General features: G+C 42.5%; 1 protein-coding gene across 1 annotated transcript; it reads right to left on the reverse strand.

Moving 5' to 3' along the window:
* Positions 1-6,019: 6,019 nt before the first annotated feature.
* LOC124194469 (neurogenic locus protein delta-like) lies at positions 6,020-13,041 on the reverse strand. Its single transcript, XM_046588682.1, has 8 exons — positions 12,161-13,041; positions 12,042-12,093; positions 10,640-10,900; positions 9,455-9,515; positions 9,086-9,386; positions 8,826-9,008; positions 7,663-8,717; positions 6,020-7,161 (listed from the first exon to the last, which is right to left on the reverse strand). Exons 1-8 carry the CDS (start codon positions 12,530-12,532, stop codon positions 7,104-7,106), a joined length of 2,343 nt encoding a protein of 780 aa, XP_046444638.1. The 5' UTR covers positions 12,533-13,041; the 3' UTR covers positions 6,020-7,103.
* Positions 13,042-21,911: the final 8,870 nt, after the last annotated feature.

Here is a 21,911-nt window from a genome sequence, read left to right on the forward strand (position 1 = left end):
GACTGACGTGACTTTTAGATGTATTACGAGGGGATAAAACATAACTGCCCTTTTGGAGGAAAACAATGTTATTTGGGTGTAAGTGAAAGGAGCCCTGAATCTAAAGAAATTGAAGTCATTATATTCAGACATCAGATAGGTTTTCATGGCCAAAAAGAGAGGGGGAGAATAATATTGATGGCGGCACGACAAGGTGACTTATGAGTAGGCGCTAATGCCGCCGCTTGCCGAGCCTATTGGAAGTGATCAGGTCAATAACAAAAGGCAGCAGGTCAGATATCAACTTTTCAAGAAGGGTCGTCGACTATAGAGATGCCTATCTGTTTGCAGCTCTACAGCTTTGTCAAAGCTGAGCTGCGCTATATACGCAGAACGTACTACCATATAGATAGGTCGGCCCGTTACTCGGTGCTGGACAAGCGAGCCGTGAGTGTTGATTAGACCCTTGATCGGCTTCTCTCTTCTCCTCCAACGTACATACATCTCAACTCAGGAGGATACGCAACGGCAATAATAAGAGAAGAGACCATTCCTTCGTCTCCAGGTCACACAGCATAGACGATGCTCTCTATACTCGCCGGGGCTGAATAAATGGTGTTCGAAAGTTTTGGGTTCCCCTCTCTGCGTCCTTTTGGTCAGTTGTAAAACATCATATAAAATTTAAAAAAAAGACGGTTCGATGCGACTGACAGATATACCTGACGGTCAACATTTTTTTTAAAAAGATGTTCCGTCGAATTCAGCACCTAAACTCCGCATCAGTACGGGCCGACTCTACCTATATCTAGTGTGTGCTACCTATACTTTCCGAAAAAAATGAGTCTAGACCATTTTTCTCTTAAAACATTTATAACTTGATATGGTCATAGAGCTCAGTGAAAGCGCGCGCGATCCTTCATAAATATATGTATGCATCCCCCTCTGCAATTAAAGTTATATTTTATCTCTTGTCATAATCCGATCAGAATTTATCATACCGGTCCCCTTCTTATTGTATATCGTTTTATACCTCGGGCCAGCACGTCACGTCTGCCTTATGAGTATGGCCGTCTCGCATTTATTTATCGGTTTCACTTTTTGATTGGAAGACGGAAAATGAAGCTGTTTTATTTTATCAGTACCGAAAAATGACCTTGTTTTATAGTGTAAAATGCGCTTCAAACCATCAAATCTGTTGATCAAGCCGATTTCAAGCATTATATACCATCTTACTAAATGTAAGACGTGAAGATAATGTTTAATGTATTTGACGGAAAAGCCGTCAAAAAAAAAGGTACTTGTCTGACATCCTGGTATTTTTCTTACCGACAGCTAATGGTAACCTTGATGTGGACGTATTACGACATAATGGTCATCATTTTTATTGTTGAAGTTTGGTCGTTTGAAATGTTTATCAAACCATGAATTAAATTTTTTTAAATGACAGCTTACCACATAGTGAAATCGAGTTGCTATTAAAAGAAATGTCCTCTTTCTAATTTAATTGTATTGTATATTCTTATATGGAAACACGCTAGTTTACTATGTAGTTTTCATGAAAAATAAAGTAATGTAACGAATGAATTTAAATTCCAATAACATTCTAATACTCTCGTCCATACCAGACATCCAAACTCAATTCGTTTTCATTTTTAACTTGAAAACTATGTGCTCGAACGATCGGATGACGGTTTATCATGAGCACTTTTCTTGGATTTTCAATGGATATTTTTTTTCAACTTAGCGGAGGTCTTGGGCGGAAGAAGCGGAAGATAGTTATCTATATCCCGAAGAAGATATCAACTATATACATAGGCATGAATGACTGGTGTGCATTCAGCCGTTTCCCGCTCAGTTCTCGTTCATTTTCGAGCTATGCATCTCCTCAGACAAAAGATGGAAATCGAGTCTTTCCAAAGGTATAATAATGACGACGTTATACAGTATAGTGAAGAGGGAGGAAGCCCAGCACTTATTCCACTTGTGAGAGCGTTCGAATGATATGCGTGACTCCCAAAAGGAAATGAAAAAAAATCAGCCTAATCTGATTTAACTGTGAAATAGTTTAAATCGCTGGTAAATCTTCCGGATCGGAATCCTCTAAAGCTGAGAGCCAGCAGACTCGGTGATGTGGATTCTAACGCACATGTATGTATAGTATAGCTACGTATAGAGAGAGAAAGAGATGGAACGAGAAAGTAGTTTACCTTCCCGTTAGATGGTTATTTTCCACAGTTAAACCCGGCAAATAGTTTGAATGAGCAGTCAAAACTGGGATATCTCTCTACAAGAAATTGTCCCCGAAACCAGTAAAATTATATTCATGTGCAGTATCTGCTGCCCCTGTCTTTCTGGGTATCATAAAACTTTGCTGTAAGTTTTAAAAAGAAGAAGAAGTTTTTTTTTTCCTTTTTCGGCGACACAAACCCTCGTCGTCCTTTCGGCACACTCCTCCTTTTTGTGTATAGCTCCTCTTTGTCTTGCCCTCCTATAACCCTCACCTGAACGACTGAACCAGATTGCTTTTTTAGACTTTTCTTCTTCTTCTTCTTTCAGATATGACCTTACAGTAGCTCGATGGCTTCTTTTCTGCGTTTTGATGTCTGTATCCGACCTTTCAGCTCTTGTCCTCTTTTTGACTTTTTTCCAGTTTTGAGTATTATATCGTCTCGCTCAACCTTTGCACACGTATAGCGTTACCGGTGTGGAGATTTGTATAACGTCCCCCCCATCCACAACCTACTAAGTAGATTCGAAATTGACACGGAACAAAACGCGACATTTATGGAACCTTATTCCGTCGAATCTGGAAACAATTTCTTTTTATTCGTGCAATCATTTGACATGTTCACGGAACTGATAGATATAGATACTAGCACGCGAACAGTATACTATATATTGTCACCAAGGTGCGATGTCTTGTATACATTTCACGCGATTTGCAATGATAGAAACGAGAGTATATCTGAAAAAAGAGGGGGTCCATGAATTGTTTCTCACGCTTCCCAAGACAGGTAGCTACTAAGAAGCTGATGACAGTCCCAATAAACTATAGAAATGGACAACAGAGCTAGGAGAGACCAGAGAGCTTAACAGACTATAGTCTAGGCCAAAAACGAGAGAGAAAAATCTTATTCTTTTGCCAGTTTTTCCCCAAAAGAAAACAAGAAGAAGAACCCCAAAAAAGAAACCTATTAAACAAGAAGAAGAAGGTTACAACTGGAAAGTTTTCCTAGGAGGATAATCGACCGTAACGAAGTTACAAGTCAATGGCTTCTTTTTTTCTTCCCTGCCTCCTGTTTCCTGCCCGTTTTACCTGTAGCGAAAGAAAGAAAGAGAAGCAGTAAGTAAATTCATATATAGACGGTGGCAAGTGGCCTATCCAACGATGGGGTCTATAGGGGAGGAAAGAAAAAAAGATACACAGAGATGAACAAGCGCCAGCATCGCTCCCTGAAGAAGAAGAAGATGTGTTCCAGTAGCAGCTAGGCGTTTATATGGACACACCAACCTTTTCCTCTATATATTGGAAAGGTATTTTTGTGACTCGTCCAACCTGCTGCTGACATGCTGAGGATAGAGAGTGAGCCGTCACGCTCACTTTTTTGACAAGACTCGTCATTTGGAGGGGTTTTTTTACGGGTTAGAAAATAAAACTCTTTCCAGGTTTCCAGGTTTTTTTTTTTTTTTCTTTTTTTATTGGCTTTAGTAGTTGTCCAGTAGCTGCTGGCTGCTGTTTATAGATTTATATTATCGAGAAAAATGCGAGAAAAAATATTAGAGATGTCCAGGGAAAATATTGAGTTCCGCTTTGAAGTGTGGCACTCGCTGGATCACAGATGTGTTCCACTTGATTAGGTAGGTAGCTTCTCGTCTCACTTGTCCATTCACAGATCAGAAAAGGTCACAAGTTATTGAAACAAACGTATATATACGGCCATTGATTTGATTTCCGACGGATGCCCATTTAATATCAGGAATGTTGACTCTATCCTGGACTGAGGATAGAATATAGTATATGGGGGGCTGCACAAAATAAATGTGGAATATAACCGATTCGATCTTTCGTTTTGGTGGGGATCTGGCGAAGTCAGTAAAGCGAAACAAAACTTGTAGTTCAGCTCGAGAGAGAGGACGATGATTTGGTGGGCGACTTTGAAAATAGAAAGAAAAGTGGAATGTTGGTAACAACGTCCATTGGCGGAGCAGAGCAGAGCAGAGTCTAGGGAGATAACTCGAGTGGGGGGCTGCATTATATATCTGTACGTTGCTTGATAAACCAGGTGGAACGGACACGCCACACGGCGTTTCCTTGTAGACTGACTGAATTTTTTCTTTTCTAAATTCGTGAGCTGTGCACTTGGGCTGTGCCCGTTTTCCCTACCCGCCTGGGCCAGTAGTTCTTTATTATATGCTGATCCATCCAGCAGTTGTAATTCAAGGACATAACAAAAGAGAGCTGTATACACTGTGTGTCTCTCTCTCTCAGGCAGACTGGTGTGTATAGACTTGATAGCGCGTTTTATGAAGTTTTTACTTTTTATTATGTCGGAGACGACGCGCTTCGATGCAATGATCTCCCTGGAAAAAAAGACGAAACATTCTCGAGCTCTCGTACATTACACCGAATGACTGGACGGGAATTGATATCGGCCGTTGTCGGCGTGACTCACTCGCCGAAAAAGTCAACACATCCAAATAATAAGCGCATATTTCGAATTTAGTTCTTTTTATTATAACCTCGAAAGTATGAATTCACGGCTGTGGAAATTATTGACTGATTGGTGTGCAGTGCAAGAGCCTCTGTGCTGTTTGGTTACGAAATAATATGCAGTCAAGTATATAGAAATACGGAGAGAGAAACGCCGGTTCAAGGTGCCCACCACCACCACCAATGTTGTTTTTCTCTCTTTTTATTGTTTTCCAGAGAAAAAAACCTTCACCGGACGTGGGTAAAGTTACGACGGAAAATTAGTGGTTCATTGAAACGATCGATCTTTTATCGCCGAGGCGATTGCCTCATCGTCTGGCTGGCTGGCTGGTGTGTGCGGTCATCCGACTTCCGTGTGGTCGTCGTCCAGAGCCCAAAACTAACGAAACAAATGTTTTTCTTTTTTTCTTCTCTATTTTACCTTGGCAATTGAATAAATACACCTCGGTCAACTTGCCCCGAAAAGTCCAACACACACGATTGAATGATATCGGCACGGCCTTTGTAAGAAGAGAAGCTCATAGCAACGGCCGAGGGGTTGTGTGTCCACATTTCCGTGGTTCCGCATTCGGGAACACGGGTTATGCGCGTTCTTCAGAATATGATTTTCAGATGTGATACTGTTGGAATGTCAGAGGAAGAAAATACACCGAACTGAACTGAAGAAGAGAAAAACAATAGAAGCGTTGAACGTCGTCGCATAGCGTTCCTGCTGTGTGTTGCACTGCTGGACCACCCTGGGCCGTCTGCTCCGAGGAGGAGCACTCGAGAAAAAACCTTTCTGGATTTTTCGTCGTCGTAGCCTCTCAAGTGGATCGTACCGATAAAAATGCCGAGCGACCTCCACCGCGACTTGGACTTGTCCATTTCCCTGACAAAAGAAAAAGAAACAAAAATCAACTAATAATCAAATAAAATGGTGACCAAGAAAATTTCGTACATTGTGGCATCTTTGTATTCTTTTTGATATGATTTAATTCAAATTTTGTTTTCGTCCACACTCGTGACTCGTAGATATGTACAAAAAACTTGTACATTCTGATAGAAAGACTGACACATTGACTTTAAAATATTTAGCAAACGAGAGCTCAAAATTCGGGCAGGTCTCAATTACTAAACTGCTAAACAAAATGTTTTGTTTTAATTATTTCTTGATTGACTTAGCACAACAAATAGGAAAAATTTAGAACACACACGCACGTACTGGGGAAAAAAATAAAGAAATGACCCGAGTCGAGAGACTGGCGTCATCAGATAATGTAATAATAATATAATAGCGTTTAGTATGAAGAAAATTTCAGAAAAAAAATCGACCAATCAAAAATTTCGTACATTGTGGCATCTTTGTATTCTTTTTTGATATTATTTAATTCAAATTTTTTTTTCACGCACACCCGTGACTCGTAGATATGTACAGAAAAACTTACATTACCAAGAAAAATACATTCTGATAGAAAGAGACTGACACGTTGACTTTACAATATATAGCAAACGAGAGCTAGAAAATTCGGCCGGTCTCAATTTACTAAACTGCCAAACAAGATGTTTTGTTTTAATTATTTCTTGATTGGCAGTTGTAGTTGAGGCGACACATTATTTTTTTCGCTTACTCGTTATCGCAATCAAGCGGATGTTTGTTTTTTTGAAAGGGGGTGAAAGGGGGGAAAAAAAGATGACTTAGCACAACAAAAAGAAAAATTTAGGACACACGCACGTACTGGAGAAAAAAAGAAATGACCCGAGTCGAGAGGACTTGACTGGCGTCATCAGATAATATAATAATAATATAATAGCGTTTAGTTTGCAAGAAAATTTTCAAAAAAAAAAAAAGTTGGGAAAAAAACGTCAAAATCAAAGAAAGAAAAAATAATTTTAAAGTTTGTCCTGAGATCCTCAATTTTTTTCTAGGGTGGGGGAAAAAAATAGATAATTATAAGTAATATGCCAATGTCGGAGGAGAGAGAGTGAATATGGGTGAAACATTGAAGTGTAGTTGTAAATTCACGACATAAAACATATATCACACATTGTGTCAGAACAGGTTGAGAACAGAAAAAAAAACTAGCAAAAAAAAAATAATAATAATTAATAGTATTCGTAATAGTAAACAAGTATCCGGAGGATCATGTCCCGTATCTCGTCTGAGGAAGAAAGGTGGGTTTTTTTTTTGTATGGGGTGGGAGGGATTGAGGAGTTTTACAGGTGGGGGGAAACAAATCAAAAATGATTTTGGTCTCTTTGGACTGTGTGCAGAAAATACAAAAAATATGTAAAAAAAGGGGGGAAAAACGGAGCCAAAAAATAAGAATAAAGACAATTCAAATCAACAACTATTTTCAAATAGAAAAAAAAAATTAGGCAAAATATTTCGTCATGTTGGGAGAAAAAAAAACAATTCAGACGACGACGACTTTCAGACCGACGTTGCGAGGACATCTTCGTGCTGCAACGGGAACGGTCGCTTGTGCTCACTGCAAAAAGAAACAAATAATAAAAAAAGAGGCAAAATTAGATTTTTGAAATCAAAATGCCGCAGGCAATTTCTCACACTAGGCTACATTTGTTTTTTTCACGTAACAACCCCACCACCGGATTTCTGTGCGTCTCTCATAGCCGCCAGCCAGGAGCGCTTCTCGTAAGAAGAAGAAAATCAAATCAAATCAAAATCTCCGCCCGCCGCCAGCGGGAAAAGAGCTCGAGGCAACTTCACATCCTGTGTGTGAGCGAGCGGGTAAGAAGAAAAAAAACAACTCGGCAGAGTACGAGCTTCCGGTGTTTGTGGTTCAACAGTCGTCTTGTGTCTTTTTACTTTTTCGGTGTATATAAAAAACTAGTGCTTCAGGGCATTCAAAAGGCTTCATTCTCCCCCCTTAACCACCAACCACCAGTGCGTGATTTCTTATTCAGAAAAACTAATAACCCCCGCACATACACAAAGAAATGTCAGAAACAATAGAAACTAAAAAATTTACCTCGGCGAGGATGAACACGTGGGAGTGACGGAAAGTCTTTTATCCAGTGTGACATAAGTCGGCTCGCAACTGGACATCACCTCCTTGTTCGATTGACAAGATGATGAGTTGACCAGCTTGTCGTTGAACGTTTCCACGTTGAGCGCTTTGCTCGTTCGGTGGATATTGTACTGCTGCTGCTGCTGCTGCTGGGCAGACGACGTTTCTTTAGTGGTCGTCGGGACCACAGCGTATAATTCCGGCTCGTTGATGGATTTGCCTTTCGATTGAGACGGAAAATCCAGCGTGTTGATGATGCGGTGCTCCTCCAAGCACTTGTCCATCTTGTCCATCTTCTTGCTGATGGAGTGGACGACATTCTGCTCGTTTTGACGCCGGGCCTCCTCGTCCGATCGCAGCTGCTCCTTTTGGCGTCGCTTCTTGAGGCAAACGATGACCAGACACGAAACGATGGCGATGAGCGGGACGGCCGTCGAGATGGTGGCGATCATGACGATCTGGGCGACAGAGAGCGAAGCGTCGGTCGAGGCTGTGCTGCCGAGACGAGACGCGCTGCCCAGCACCGTCGGAGCGGTGGCATTCAATTTCTGGGCAGCAGAGCGTTCGCATCGCAGTCCCGAATATCCGCGCGGGCAGAGGCACTTGTACTCGTTGATTCGGTCCAGACAAGTGCCGCCGTTGAGGCACGGACGGGCCGAGCACTCGTTCACTTCGCTGCTGCAGTCCTTGCCGGCAAAGCCCGGCTTGCAGGTGCAGCGGTAGTCGTTGATCAGATCGTGACACTGGCCACCGTTGGAGCACGGCTTAGTCAGGCAATCGTCCACGTTCGTTTGGCAGAGCGAGCCGGTAAAACCGGGCACGCAGAGGCAGCGGAAAGAATTGACCAGGTCGGCGCACGAGCCGCCGTTCAGACAGGGATTATCCGTTTGACAGTCGTCAATGTCCGTCTGGCACAGTGGGCCCGTAAAACCAGCCGGGCAAATGCATTTGAAACCGTTGACCTTGTCGACACAAGACCCGCCGTTCTGGCAGCGATTCACCGCGCAGTCGTCCACCTTTAAATCAAATAAAAATAATAAAAATAAAAGCGGTTAAAAACTTACAATTCCAGATGTAATAAAAATTGTTCGGTGCGCTATTATATAGAAGGACGATTGCCTTACCTGGTGGCCGCAATTGGCGCCATCAAAGCCGTCGGGGCAGAGGCACATGTAGCCCCTGTCGGTCGTGTCCACACAGGTGGCACCGTGAAGGCAGGGATTGTCGGAGCACGTTTGCTGGGTAGAAGTCTCGCAGCGGCGGCCATGAAATCCAGTCGGGCAATTGCAAGTCGCGTTCGTTTCGCCCTACGGAGAGAAGAGAAACGTTCAAATATTTTGGCGCCATTTTATGGAAATTTGAAATTTAAATTTAAGAAACTTACCGAACAGGTTCCGCCGTTGAGACAAGGGATGACGGTGCAATCATCTTTGACCAGTTCGCAATCGGTTCCAGTGTACTCGGTGGGACAGGTGCAGGTGTAGGAGCCCTGGCCAGTGTTGAAGCAGGTGCCGCCGTTCTTGCAGGGCTTGTGATTGGTGCAGTAGTTGAGATCCTGATTGCAAAACAAACCGCCCCAACCCTCGTTGCAGTAGCACTGCCACGGCTGCTGGCAGGAGCCGTGCAAACAACCTGGATAGCGGATGCACTGGTCGCACAACTTTCCCTGCCATCCCAATTTGCACCTATTAAATTTGAATTAAAAATTACAATTTAGCACAAATTCATGAAAATTTTTATCAAATTCACTTACAGGCATTCGTTGGGATCGTTGCAGAAACCGTGTTCATCATGGCATCCAGGCAAGCAGATGGCTATTGAATTGAATAAAAATAAATCGTTGATTAAAGACTCTATACACAATAATCAAGACAGTTCAAAAGGAGAATTAGGAGAAAAGAAGCGTGGGATCGGTGGAATGATGTACGTGTGTTTTCCAGGTGAATGCTTTGCTCTTGCGTCGTACCTCACAAACTGTTGCACCCCACCCTACTCCTAGATCAAATGTGATCCAACGCGTTGCAGTTTATTCTTTTGACATGGATTTAAATGGCTACAGCTGCAGGCTAGACGGTCGCAACGTACATATATATACGGGGGGAAGGTTTTTAAAAAAAAAGTAGTGCAGATGTTCCACCCCATACATGAGAGAGGGGGCAGATGGTGACCCGATCGACCCAAGTGGCAGATGCAACCCCCTAAAAACCCGGGGTGGAAGAAAACCGAGGGGGAGAATAATAGACACACACACACAAAAAGAGAAGGGAAGGAAGGAGGTCCGTGAACACACAAAAGCGGCAACCAACTGTTAGGAACCCCCTCTCTCTATACACTACTGTACCAACAACACCTTTAGACGGTGGGAAAGAAGAAATTTACCCTCCCAAGAAACCCCCCTTCCTTCTTCTTCTTCCTTCTGGAGAGAAGAATCATCACACAATTCACACATGATAAGAGATTAATCATATTCCAATGACGGTGATCATATCTTCAGCCGGAGAATTAAGCCGCTACGAATCTGGGAGAGAAACCAACGGCAGCACAGTATCATGATTGCGTGATGCCAACCGGTTACCTGTCCTCCCCCCCACCACATCACCCCCAGGAGGTTGAGGGGGTCATAGGTGACCCATACCACTGGGTTAGCTATCTCTCTACCCCCCTTTAACGGGCATGAGAATGAGGCTGCAGGTTGACTACCACCGTCAAAACAAAAACACGACTACTGTATACAGACATCTTTTTTGGTTGGGAGCCGATCAAAAGAAACGATCTGATTCCGTCGTTAGGAGTTTGTTGATCGGCTCAAGATGAACTGGAAATTCCCACGGAGCAAAAATAAACAAAAAGGGAAAGGAAGGAAGTCACTGGGTAACCCGAGCCGACAAGAGGAAACGAGTTTAAGTTCATTATTAGTGTAGTTAGTTGATTTGTTTACCTTTACTGCAGTATTCGCCGCTCCATCCGGGTAGGCACACCTTATCACCGCTGGGTTCCGAGCAGGTGTAGTGGCCGAATTTATCGTCGCGGGGTCGGCAGAGATTGGCGCAACCGTCGCCGTAATAATGCTCGTCGCATTTCACGCGGTAGCTGTAATTCAACGAGTGCAATCCATCCGTGTCCGAATAGGAATCGGCTTTCCATGCGTTCGACGAGTCCATCCACCTCTGCGTGGCCATCTGCATCACTAGAACTTTGTCTAGATAATAAAATAAATAAAATTTCAAATTTAGTTTAAAAAAAGGCTGAGTGGCATATGGTTCCTTCGAAGGTGATGGATAGATAGAAGCCCTCCTCTCTACGGTAGCGCATCGAGATTATTCCCAGGTTCGTTTTTTTTTCTCCAGCGGAAGAGACGCCAGATGGCGCCCGGATGGGAACCCCCCGCGCCATTCAAAAAGGGCCTCTTGAGTACACACAGACAACGGTATCGATTTTTTTTAAACCCACACCCAACATCCCATAATTTTTTTCAATCCCGTTCCTCTTGACGTAATCCAACAAAATGGCTACCTTTTTTTCTTTTTTAAAGAAATTAGGCGTTCACACCCCCGTCGTACGAAAGTAAAAAATGTATCGAGAAAACGACAAAAAGAATAAGAGAAAAAAAAGCTACTACTAGCATGGGAAAATGCCCGAGGTGAATATTAGAACGGTGCGAGTATACCTAGAAAAATCCCAACTCCCCCTCTCTCTCTCACCCATTAAGAAAATGGGGCTTTTTGGCTAAGAACAAAAAGGGCGGCCGGACCACGTGAAAATGGACTCCCCCAGCCGTCAAAAAGGGGAAAGAAAAAGAAGAAGAAAAAACTTGTCAGCTCGACCGGAAATCTTAATTAAACTACAACGAGCTCTTGGTGTTTCCCGTCGCAAAAATTGGGGCTAGCTACATATATAATAATGTTCACATGGTTATATACACACCACCGGTCGGTAGCCATGCAGTCATTTACACGTATTGTATACAAGAAACCCCTTTCGATATAACCCCCCCGCCCATGATCTATCAACTTAAAAAAAAAAAGAACCTTAAAAGAAAAAAGAAACAATACGGTTACGAATTGTAGAGTCAAAAGAAAGTCACACGCAACAGCGACCGCAAAGACAGTGTGGGAAACAAACGAAATTTTTATTGAAGTGTTTTAAATCTTTCTATACTGGGGGTACCAAAAGAAATACACAGCGGGGTAAAGAAAAGCGCACACTTTGTGATTGCACCCCCTGCGCTAGATATACGGGTCCGTTCCCACCCCCGCCCACCAAAGACCCACCTCACAAGATGTGTCAACCGTATAGAGAGAAAAGAGTTAAAAAATAAAAAAAGAAGTAGAGTGATTTACCTGTTGTGTTGGATGTCTGGTGATGGGCTTCGATAATCAGCGAGAAAGTGCCCTAGAAACAAAAAGTGTTCATTTTTATGACGTGTCCCACGAAAGGTGAGAAAAAAGTCAAAACTTACCGGCCATGAGAATTCAAACGGCAATCGGACGGTGTATCCAGCCGAGTTGTTGGATGTAAAATCGAGCGAATTGTCACCGAGGAAGGGCGTCGAGAAATCGCCATAAGTGCAAGCGCCAACCAAGTCGATGGTCGTCTGATAATGCTTGAGGCAAACGCGGAATTGCGTGCGACACGCTTCGCTGCACTTACCACCGACGCCGCCACCATTGGACGACGACGACGCTTTGAATCCATCGCAGCAATGACCTTTGGCGTCGCGTCCCAACTCGTTTTGGAACCGGTCAAAGCGCAATTCAAACACGCCAGACGCTCGGCTCACTTGGACCACGGTTAAAACCATCAGCATAATCAATGTGGGTGATGACGCCATGGCGATTTTTTTTTCGTTCAGTTCAAGGCGCACACACACACACACAAGGTCGTAGGTCAACCCAAAAAAGATCACGCACTCACGCACACACAGAAAACCACACACACAGAACGGAAAAGAGTCGTGAAAATAAATTCGGGAGGGTGTCAAAGTGTGTCGATCAAAGTTGTCACTCGAAATTATCCATCATCATCACGGTTCTTTTATTTTTAAAAAATTCAATAGGGAAGAAAAGTGAAACTTGATAATAAACTGAGACAGAGGGCCCTGAGAGCTTCCAACTGTGGTCAAATAAATTCGAGAGAGAAACAACAGCGTACACGTCCACTTGGTGCCGAGGATGGCGAACAACTGACGATAGCTAGGGCCCTTGGGTCCCGTACGGTGGTTTCCCCTGCTGTTGCTCGATGCCTCCGCCAGGGCGGCGCTGCAGACTCGCCAGGTGGAGGAAGTCCTCAAAGGCCCTCCCCTCTCTACCAACAGCAGCAGAAGGAGAAGAAGAAGAAGAAAGAGAAATAAAAAAAAACACGAGCAGCCCAGAAGGAAATGGCTGAAGCAGAACCGGAAACTTGGGTCCCCCCTCCAACTCCGCCCTGTGGTAGTAGTATAGACGCTGGTTAAAAAAAAAACAACAGACTAAATAATATTAGTGAAACGAAAGAATAAAAAAAAAACAATAGTCTCAATGATTACTCGAGCGCAAACGTGGGCCAATGACAGTTCTCGGTAGACGCATTTAGCAACGACTTGTTATCACATGGAAGCCAATAGTTATGGGTTACGCCGATAAGATAACCAGTTTTATCTTTTTCTTTTCTTTAAAATTTGGAAATTGCCAATTGATCTTTTAGCAGGTGGTTGACAACTCGATAAAAACTTGTTTATACGGCCCCAAAAATGCGTCGACCATTAAAAATTTTGAATTCCCCGCTTAAAATATTTTTAATCAATTGTGATCCCAGAAACAAGCAGAGGTTAACAAGCCAGCGATACGAGATTGAGCCGTTTCCTTATTCCATCATCGCTGTCAGAGTCTTAAGCCACTGACAAGAAGAAGAAACGGATTTAGTCTTTTATAAATAATCCCATCAAAAGGAGAGCGCGACGAAATCCATCCACCACCACCAAAACTCTTTTCGCCAATGATGGCTGACCTCAGGTGAACCCTTTTATCTGATAGCAGTAGCTCTAATCCCCCTCGGCTCTTGTCCCAAGTATTTTTTCCTTTAATGGTTAATGAATCCCGTGACTCGGCTTGTTCATTGATCCACATCCGACTCTTAATCATTGGGGCAAAAGAATAAAAATGATGGCCGGTCGGACTCTCGACGCTCGAATCAACACCATTAAAAAGTCATTCGACTGATCCGTTTTGTGCTGCGCTAACCACTAACAAGCTCAATCGATGGCCAGCAGCTAGGGATGACAAGGTTGGCTAGCACAGCTATATACGTAAACAGCGTAACAGTTTCTGTTTGTTGGGGGGATAGACACCCTTTTAAAAATCACTACGGAGAAATCACTTAAAATCTTGTCAGACGGGGAAAAAATATAAAAAAATACTAGTGGTTCACGTCGTTAACGCGTGCAGCAGCAGCAGCTCATGGTCAAAAGGCACGTGTGTCGTTTGACCACTTGCCCAGCCAGCAGCACAAGCCGGAAGTGTAATCTCGCCCAGAGTCTCGTGCTTTGGTCGCTTTTCTAGTTTCCAATTCAAACTGCTCATCTGTTTTTTGTTGACCAATTTGTTGAAGATTTGTGTCACGTTTCTCTCACTTGTTCAATCAATTGTACAAATTAAAATTCAGCGGGAAAAATTGGTTCGATGGCAGAAAAGGACGCCGTGTGACGTCACAGCGTGGGGACGCCATCCGATCAAAAAAGCGCGCGCCGATTACGAAAGTTTCTATCTATAGGGAGAGATGGATAGACATAGAGATAGAGAGAGAGCATGTGTTACGGAACCCACTTCTCTATACCCTATTGCAGGAGCAGCAGTGGGTTCATACAGAGTGAAAGGTGGTGGTGGTAGTGGTGGTGGTGGATTTTCTGGTGACCATCTGCCCGTGTCCGGTGCTTGCAGCTGCCGCGCCCGCTTCTCTCTCCTGTATTTTTTCCTCTCCCCACACGTTATATGCTGGCGTCTATGTGTACTATAGCCAAGTGTGTAAGTATGTAGCAGCCAAGGAAAGCATCGGAAGGAGATTGTCAAATGGCGGCAGCTGTTAACGATTTCCGTCGCCAATTTTTTTTTTCCAGCTCTCCCAGACGCGTGCGCTGTTTCACATTCGCCAGCCGATGCGTATCATATATAATCACTTTTCTTTCTTTCTTTCTTTTGTTCTTGAAGTCCTTGAACAAAAATTTTTCTTCTTTTCTTAAAAAATAGAAAAAAGAGCTTGAATATTTTTCCCCACAATCATGACTTTCGCACGTTTCAATGAAGAGAAAAAGAAAAATGATTTTGTTTCAAATTATCTCTCCTCACCTCTACAGTCTACCTGTTGAAAAGAACGTTTTTCTTACCACCCCCAAAGTGTCTAGAATGAAAAGAACCAAAATTATGGGTGACCTTGGTTGACCTGATATGAATATATATCGAGTTTCTCTAGATCTCTGGGGTCTCTTTTTGCTCCATTTGCAATGGATATACTGTAGTACCTTTTTTTGTTTTTACATATGTGCCAATGTGATGACTGGGTCAGAAATCTGCCACCGACTCGACAACTCGGACCAGCCATGTTTTCTATTTCTTCCTTTTGATGGTCTCTAAACTCCTGGAAACGTTTTGTTAAAGTCGATAATCAATTGCAGCTCGTGTGCAGCAGCAGAGAATTTCTCTACACCTTTAATTTGGGTACCCAAAAAAAACTTGTCTATTCCCACCCAAACATTTCAGTCGAGAATAAGTAGGCTACAACTTGGTATAGCGTGATAAAGGGAGACTCAAAATGGCCGATGGTTTGATTACGAAAGGAGATTGTTAATGGCGACAGCAGTGGGGTAGAGAGATAGGTGCATTGAAAACTAAAAAATCCAGAGGTTTCAGTCGTTTCACCTGCCCTTTTATTTTCCCCTCCCCTTTCCATTGTCAAAAACTAAGACTGTGAAAAAGAACCGGACCCCAGACTTTTTTTTTATTGTATAAGAAAAAATAGATTAGCGGGAATTATATACATGTCCTGTTACTATACCGCGCACTTCAACAAGAGTTTTACTTTTTTTTTTTGCGCCGATATAATTTGGCGCGTTTTTCTTTATCAGAAAAATAAAAATTTCTATTGTAGTTGGCGTTACGTTTTTACCTGAATCAATTTCAATTGTCGTTTGAAAGCAAATCTATTTAAGTCTGTGTCAATGTTAGGCCTTTATTTTTGTTAGCTGAGGTGTTCACGTCTTGATTGTTGTTGATTCTGATTTTTTCCCATGAATTAAGAAATAATAATTTTTTAAAAAGTCGCTGGAGGTTAGAAGCAGATGGAAGTGGGTTGGAAAAATAAATCAAAAAATCAAAAGATCATCAGATATTCAAGGCGTGTTCCCCAGTGGTCCGGCACGCGCGTCGCCCAGCTTTTTCTTCCTTTGCCCACATCACACACACAACTTTTTTATTTTTATTTTTACCCAACTGCCCAGCCGAGGAAAAGGTTCGGTGGGACACAAGCAATTAAAAACCATTCAAAAAAACCCCAATGAGAATCGTGCAACTGACTTCGTGAGATGTGTCGTTAATGGTCGATATTCGTCGGAAACGGTTCAATGTAAATGAGACAACTGTCTCTCCAGATCTATATACAATTCCATCGGGTTTCCAAGAATATATGCCACTTGGATTACGTTCGACAGCCATATAGCTAGTAGACAAGACTCTATAGTGTTTGGACACAAAAGAAATCTCTGAGCAGAATATACCGGTAGCTGATGGCTATAGCCGTCCGATTTACGACTTATTTAAATCTTGTAGGGTTGACTCTACAAACGCCAGCACAAGTCGCAAGTCTAGTTAACAATTCAAAAGTTACATTGTATACGAATTCACCCGGAAGTTCGGGGGTGTACCTTTTTTTCCCGTATTGTTGAAAAACACGAAAGGTCTCAAAACACACTAAAACTTACACAATGCTCGACATTACGTCAGACTCTTTTATCAATTTTTATTGTCAGTAGTTTTTGAGAGCTTACCAGAGATTTTTCGGGTATAGTTTGAATGATTGAATTTATTGAATGTAACGCCGAATTGATTTCCAGGTGAAAAGACGATAGGAATGGCTTGTTTTCTTATTTTAAAAATTGAACCAAACACAAACGGTACACTAACAGTTGTCAACCGCCTCAGCGACGACAATCAAAGGAAGACAAATAAAAGTGATGCGCAGATTGGCAGAAAAGTTTTGGCACTTGACACACTTGTTGTTTGGCGGCCCCAGCCGAACGGCTATCCGTTTGGTGCTGCGTTCGTCGTCGCCCATCCATAGGGTTTTGCCCAGCTAAGAGCGGTGGCCGGTGGACGAAACTGACCATGGCTCACACAGACAATCGTGGTGCTGTGTTCATTGATATGAAAGGGAGGCTCGCGCCCACCGAATTTCCAATTGTCGGTCCAAACTTCTTTTATCTGGATATGGATATGCGTAGGCTACTACACACATAGAGAAAGAATCTTGGGGTGTGTGTGCATTATATTTCTTGATTTTTTTCGTATTATTCCAACTCGTTCAACTCGCACAGGCGAGCATGGTTCCCCCCTCTACCATTTTTTAAAAAAATTTCTTTCCTTGTAAAGAAGAAAAGAAAAGAAAAGAAAGAGAGGAAATCCGTCGGTTCTTTTGAACACACAACAGCAGCAGCAGCAGTAGACTAGGGCGCACACAGTAGCTGGATAGGGAGAGAGAGACCTCGGGAGCAGATGGTTTACAAAACACCCGCCGTCCCTATATACACTCTCAAGGCATAGACGAGTGACTGGGGCTGGAGCCAACAACGACAGGGCCTGGCTGGCGCTGGACACAGGGTGCGACGGTGCGGGTCTCTGGACAAATAACACGCCTTCCTTCCTTCATTCTTATATTCGTGTGTTTTTTTTTTGTGTTGTTTAAAAGCCCAGCATGGCCACTGGCCAGTGGGAGAAAAGAAGAAGAAAGAAGAAAGAAAGAAAAAAAAAACGCTTGAGTGAATCGGCACGTGTCCTCATGTGTGTCACCTGGCCAAACACGGGAACGATTTTTTGGGGAAATCATTTAACATTGATAGAAATTCGCTTTTCGCTAGATAATTCTAGTTGAAATCACCTTGTAGTTTGGATTGGATTCGGATTGATATTCGAGTTTGAATTACCTGGACATATTGAAAGGCTTCCATCTAAAAACTGGTCAAACGTTTGAATGAAGTTGTCTTGTTTTTAAGACGGAAGGTTAAATTGACTAAAGGTTAAATCTAATCATCTTTTTACAAGTCATAAATGAATTGTCTCCCGCGTACAATAGTGGGGACCCATGTCGTCTATATACTCCGCACAGCTCTCGAAAAAGTCCGAGGGGCTAAACAGGATAGGAGGAGGACTGTATAGAAAAGGGAAACGCGCACAAGGTGACGACTGAAGGAACAGTTGTCGAGCGTCGGCCAGTTAGAGAAACCACCTGGTCCCGTCTCCTAGACTCTATAGACTTTCCTTCCTTCTCCTTCCATCAAGGAGCTATAAGGCTATTATATCCAGGCAGTAGTAGCCTGGGCCAAGAAAAAAGAACAGGAGGAATAGCCAGTTCTCTTCAGACGATGAGTATACGATTCTGGGGGGGAGACCCCCACTTTACCGTGTGTATAAGACTTGAGCTCAAAAAAGACGTTTGCAATATGGAAGGCTCTGGGCAGCAGTTATATTTTTTGGAAGGCCCAAAATTACCCACTCAGCGATGGTGGCCCCTGGTTCCCTTATATTTCTTAGATTATTTTAGACTGGGCCATCTGCATAGCCAGTTGGTTAGCTGCATTAAACGAGTTATAGGCTAATCATGATAATGGATTAGTTGTTGTTTGTTTCGTGTGCAGTCTCACCTTTGGCCAGCAAAGAAGAACAGCTCGTGATCGATGGATCACGGGGGGGAGAGACAGAAACTTGGATGTCAGTAGATCATCGTTGGACTCATTATTGGCTATCGTCATTATAGTCATCATCACCATGAAAAAAATAAAAAAAAAAAGGTCCAATGGCATCAATGACCACAGCACCGGCCTCTTTGACGTTTGGCGAACGATGATCCAGTAGATAGTCGCTGGTTCTCCTGGAGTTTCCGATGGTATTTGCTCATTAACAGGGACTTAACCAGTGGGAGACACACATTCCCTAACCGACTTTATATATACATACCAGCAGCTCTATCTACACGTATATATAGAGCAAAAGACACACACAATGTTCTCTCTAAAGCCTTTTTTTTTTGGCGTAGGTGAAGGATTCTTTACTCTTTGAGTCAGCAAATGAATGAGAGGGCGGAGTCGGTCTTGCTCAAAAGAGACTGGCAATAAAAAGTAAAAAGAATAGAGCAGAGAGACAAGCAAGCAGCGGCCTTTTTAACCTCTTAATGGAGTTTGACGTGGATCAAATCAGTCGCGAGTATTCATCCGCCTATCTCCTTCCTTGGGGTTCCATTTTTTCTCGGATGGGAAAATGTTTTAAAAAATATGCCACCACGACCGTCCGTATGGACATAGTAGTAGAGACCTGGAAAAAAAGATGATGGAAGCCCATCAATAGCTGGGCGCTTCTTCCCCAAAAAACTTGCAGTGCGAGATCACTGTCAAGCGTCAAACAATTCTCTGTCCATTGTCTATTTCCCTTTTTTTATTTTTTCTCAATCCGTTAAGAACTAAATCAAGCACCGCGCTCTGCATTTTCTTGCCAAGGCATGAAAATGTCAGTTTTTCCGGCTTAAATCAAGAGGACGCATTCTCACACATCTTACAAGAGGATTTTCAAAAAAAAAAAAAGATAAGATAAGGAAGTCTGTGCCGACATTGCTATTTTTCTTTCCAAGTTTTTTAGACCTGTGTGTGTGTTCGTATTAATCCCGAATCATTCAATTGAAAACGGAAATGCGCCGTGACCAATTGATTTAAAGAATTTCTCATTTACAATATTAAAAAAAATAAAATAGCAGCAGCATATCATTCACTCCGCACCTTGGAATAGGGGGAGAGATATGGCGGCTTTTAGTTTTCCATCAGCAAATTGTCACCGAGCGGGTCGTATCCCATCGTCTGGCGATTTCATTTTTTTTCTTCCCCTCTGCAGTTGAAAGTATACGGGTAACAAAAAAGCAGAAGGACTGAAATTCACTTTAGATTCTGAATATAACGAGTCGACAAGATCATGTGGCGCAAAACCCCAGCCAGCCAGTAGTCGTTGTTCACCCATAAGCTGCTGGTGGGGTTCCCAATAGAGAAAAAGGGCCACCACTAGCACCTTTGACCCTTTTTTTTTTTTGAAAAATAAAAGATACAACAAGACAGTTTTGCCTTTAGAAAAAAGACCCAGCAACCCTTTTTGAAAAAAAAAATGCATTTGGTTGGATATTTACAGTCAAATCATTTTTTATAGTCGTTTTTCTATGGGGTCTAAACTCTTATTTCGTCCCCATTGATTGATTACCGTTGGCACCCATTCAGCGTGTAAAAAGTTGTGATGGTTTTCTTTATATTCTTCCATCCCGTATAATATAATTCAACAAATCTTGATGACCTGTATTTTTGGCACCTGGTTTTTTTTCTCTGGTACCCCCCCCCCCCCCCCCCCCCCCCCATCATCTGGTGTGTCTGTCCTTCCGTGTTTCAATCGGACAAAATCCTTATGAATCGATAGTTTTTCCTTCTTTTATTTTTTAAAGAAAAAGGGAGAAAGAAAGAAAAAAAAACGACAGATTGAACGCTCAACTTTTTTACAGCTGCTTTTTCTTCATAAGGTCATGTGGCTGGGCTGTGCCCGACAGATGGCCGTGGACGGAAAAGGCTTTTAAAAAAATAAAACATCCCGCTTAGACACACACACACACGGGGAAAAGGTCAGCTGAAATCTTTGAAAAAAACACGCGGACCCAAATCATTTTTTAAAAAACCAGAAGAATAAGACAAAAAAACTAAATTTATTGATTTCCCACACAGACTATATATTTTCACGTTTTTAAATCAAATGTGGGAACACGCAATACCCAAAATCGAGCCAATTAACACCTCGTGTCTAATCGGGTGACGATTAATTATATACTTAATCGGAATCTGGAAATGGGTCCGCAAATGAAGCCACCTAAAGGAGTGTAGGAGTGCAGGAGGGGGTGTAATAGGGCGACCAAATCAAACGGCCATGAATGAACAATTTTTATTTTTATTTTTATTTTTTTCACCTATATGTATACCAAGCGCACACACCTTTCCCTATATGTGTATACACCTTAGACTCAGCGTGGGAAAAGGTGTTTTGCCACTAGGAAAGATGGTGGGGACTATAGATTAATCCGATCAAATCTCTCCGCGCTCTCGGCATGTATATGCAAAGCGATTCAAGGATATATAATAAGACTTGTACACGGATAGATATATATGCCACTCTGAATTGATTGAAATACACATCATGCAATGTTGTAATTGATTTTTGGGAAATGTTGGCAGTCGTCGCCACCAGCACCGTCTCCCACGCCCGTGTCTCACGGAGACTCGCTAATTATGCACCGACCTGTACAAACAATAACATATTAGATTTCAAATGATATTTATTTTTTAAAATTTTTATATCATTATTATTTATTTGCTCAAATCTACGTTGTGTGCTTGTTTGTTTTTTGTGTAATATTGCGGGAGGAGAAAGTTGGCGTTATGGTAATTTTGTGTCTACATGGCAGTGGCGGAAATGAGCCAGTCTCGTGCTGTGCACAGATCGATTCGTTTTCTCTCTCTCGACTATAACCAAGTCGGTTGTTATTGAGATACGAAAAAACCTGGGGTAGGAAAAATGAAAAAATAAAAAAACAAACTGATAACCCAGTGTTTTTCTCGATCCTGTCATCACACCTGCGCCCGACGACCCCATCGATCTCTCTTTTCCCTCCATAAAACATCAGCAAAAAACCAAACAACAACGAAATGTGCAACTGTATAATACAACAAGGTACACATTTTATTATATATTGTAACCAGTTTTTTTGGCGATAACATTGGCGGCTATAACAGTTTTGCGACCTTGATTTCTCTTTGCACACACACACGGCAACGATACGGATCGGATGCGCGTTATCATAAAAGCGGAAAAAAAATAGACGATGGTCAGAAGCAGATGTCATACCCCCCTTTTCGTGAACACACGGACAAAAAATATCAAATACAAAAAAAGAAT

Source organism: Daphnia pulex, chromosome 5, assembly GCF_021134715.1.
Source record: "Daphnia pulex isolate KAP4 chromosome 5, ASM2113471v1".
Taxonomy (NCBI): domain Eukaryota; kingdom Metazoa; phylum Arthropoda; class Branchiopoda; order Diplostraca; family Daphniidae; genus Daphnia; species Daphnia pulex.

Coding starts and splice junctions, on each gene's coding strand:
- LOC124194469 (XM_046588682.1), bottom strand. CDS start 12,532: ATGGCGTCATCACCCACATTGATTATGCTGATGGTTTTAACCGTGGTC. Junction 10,901..12,041: donor CCAGACATCCAACACAACAG/GTAAATCACTCT, acceptor TTTATTATCTAG/ACAAAGTTCTAGTGATGCAG. Junction 9,009..9,085: donor TCAACGGCGGAACCTGTTCG/GTAAGTTTCTTA, acceptor TTCTCTCCGTAG/GGCGAAACGAACGCGACTTG.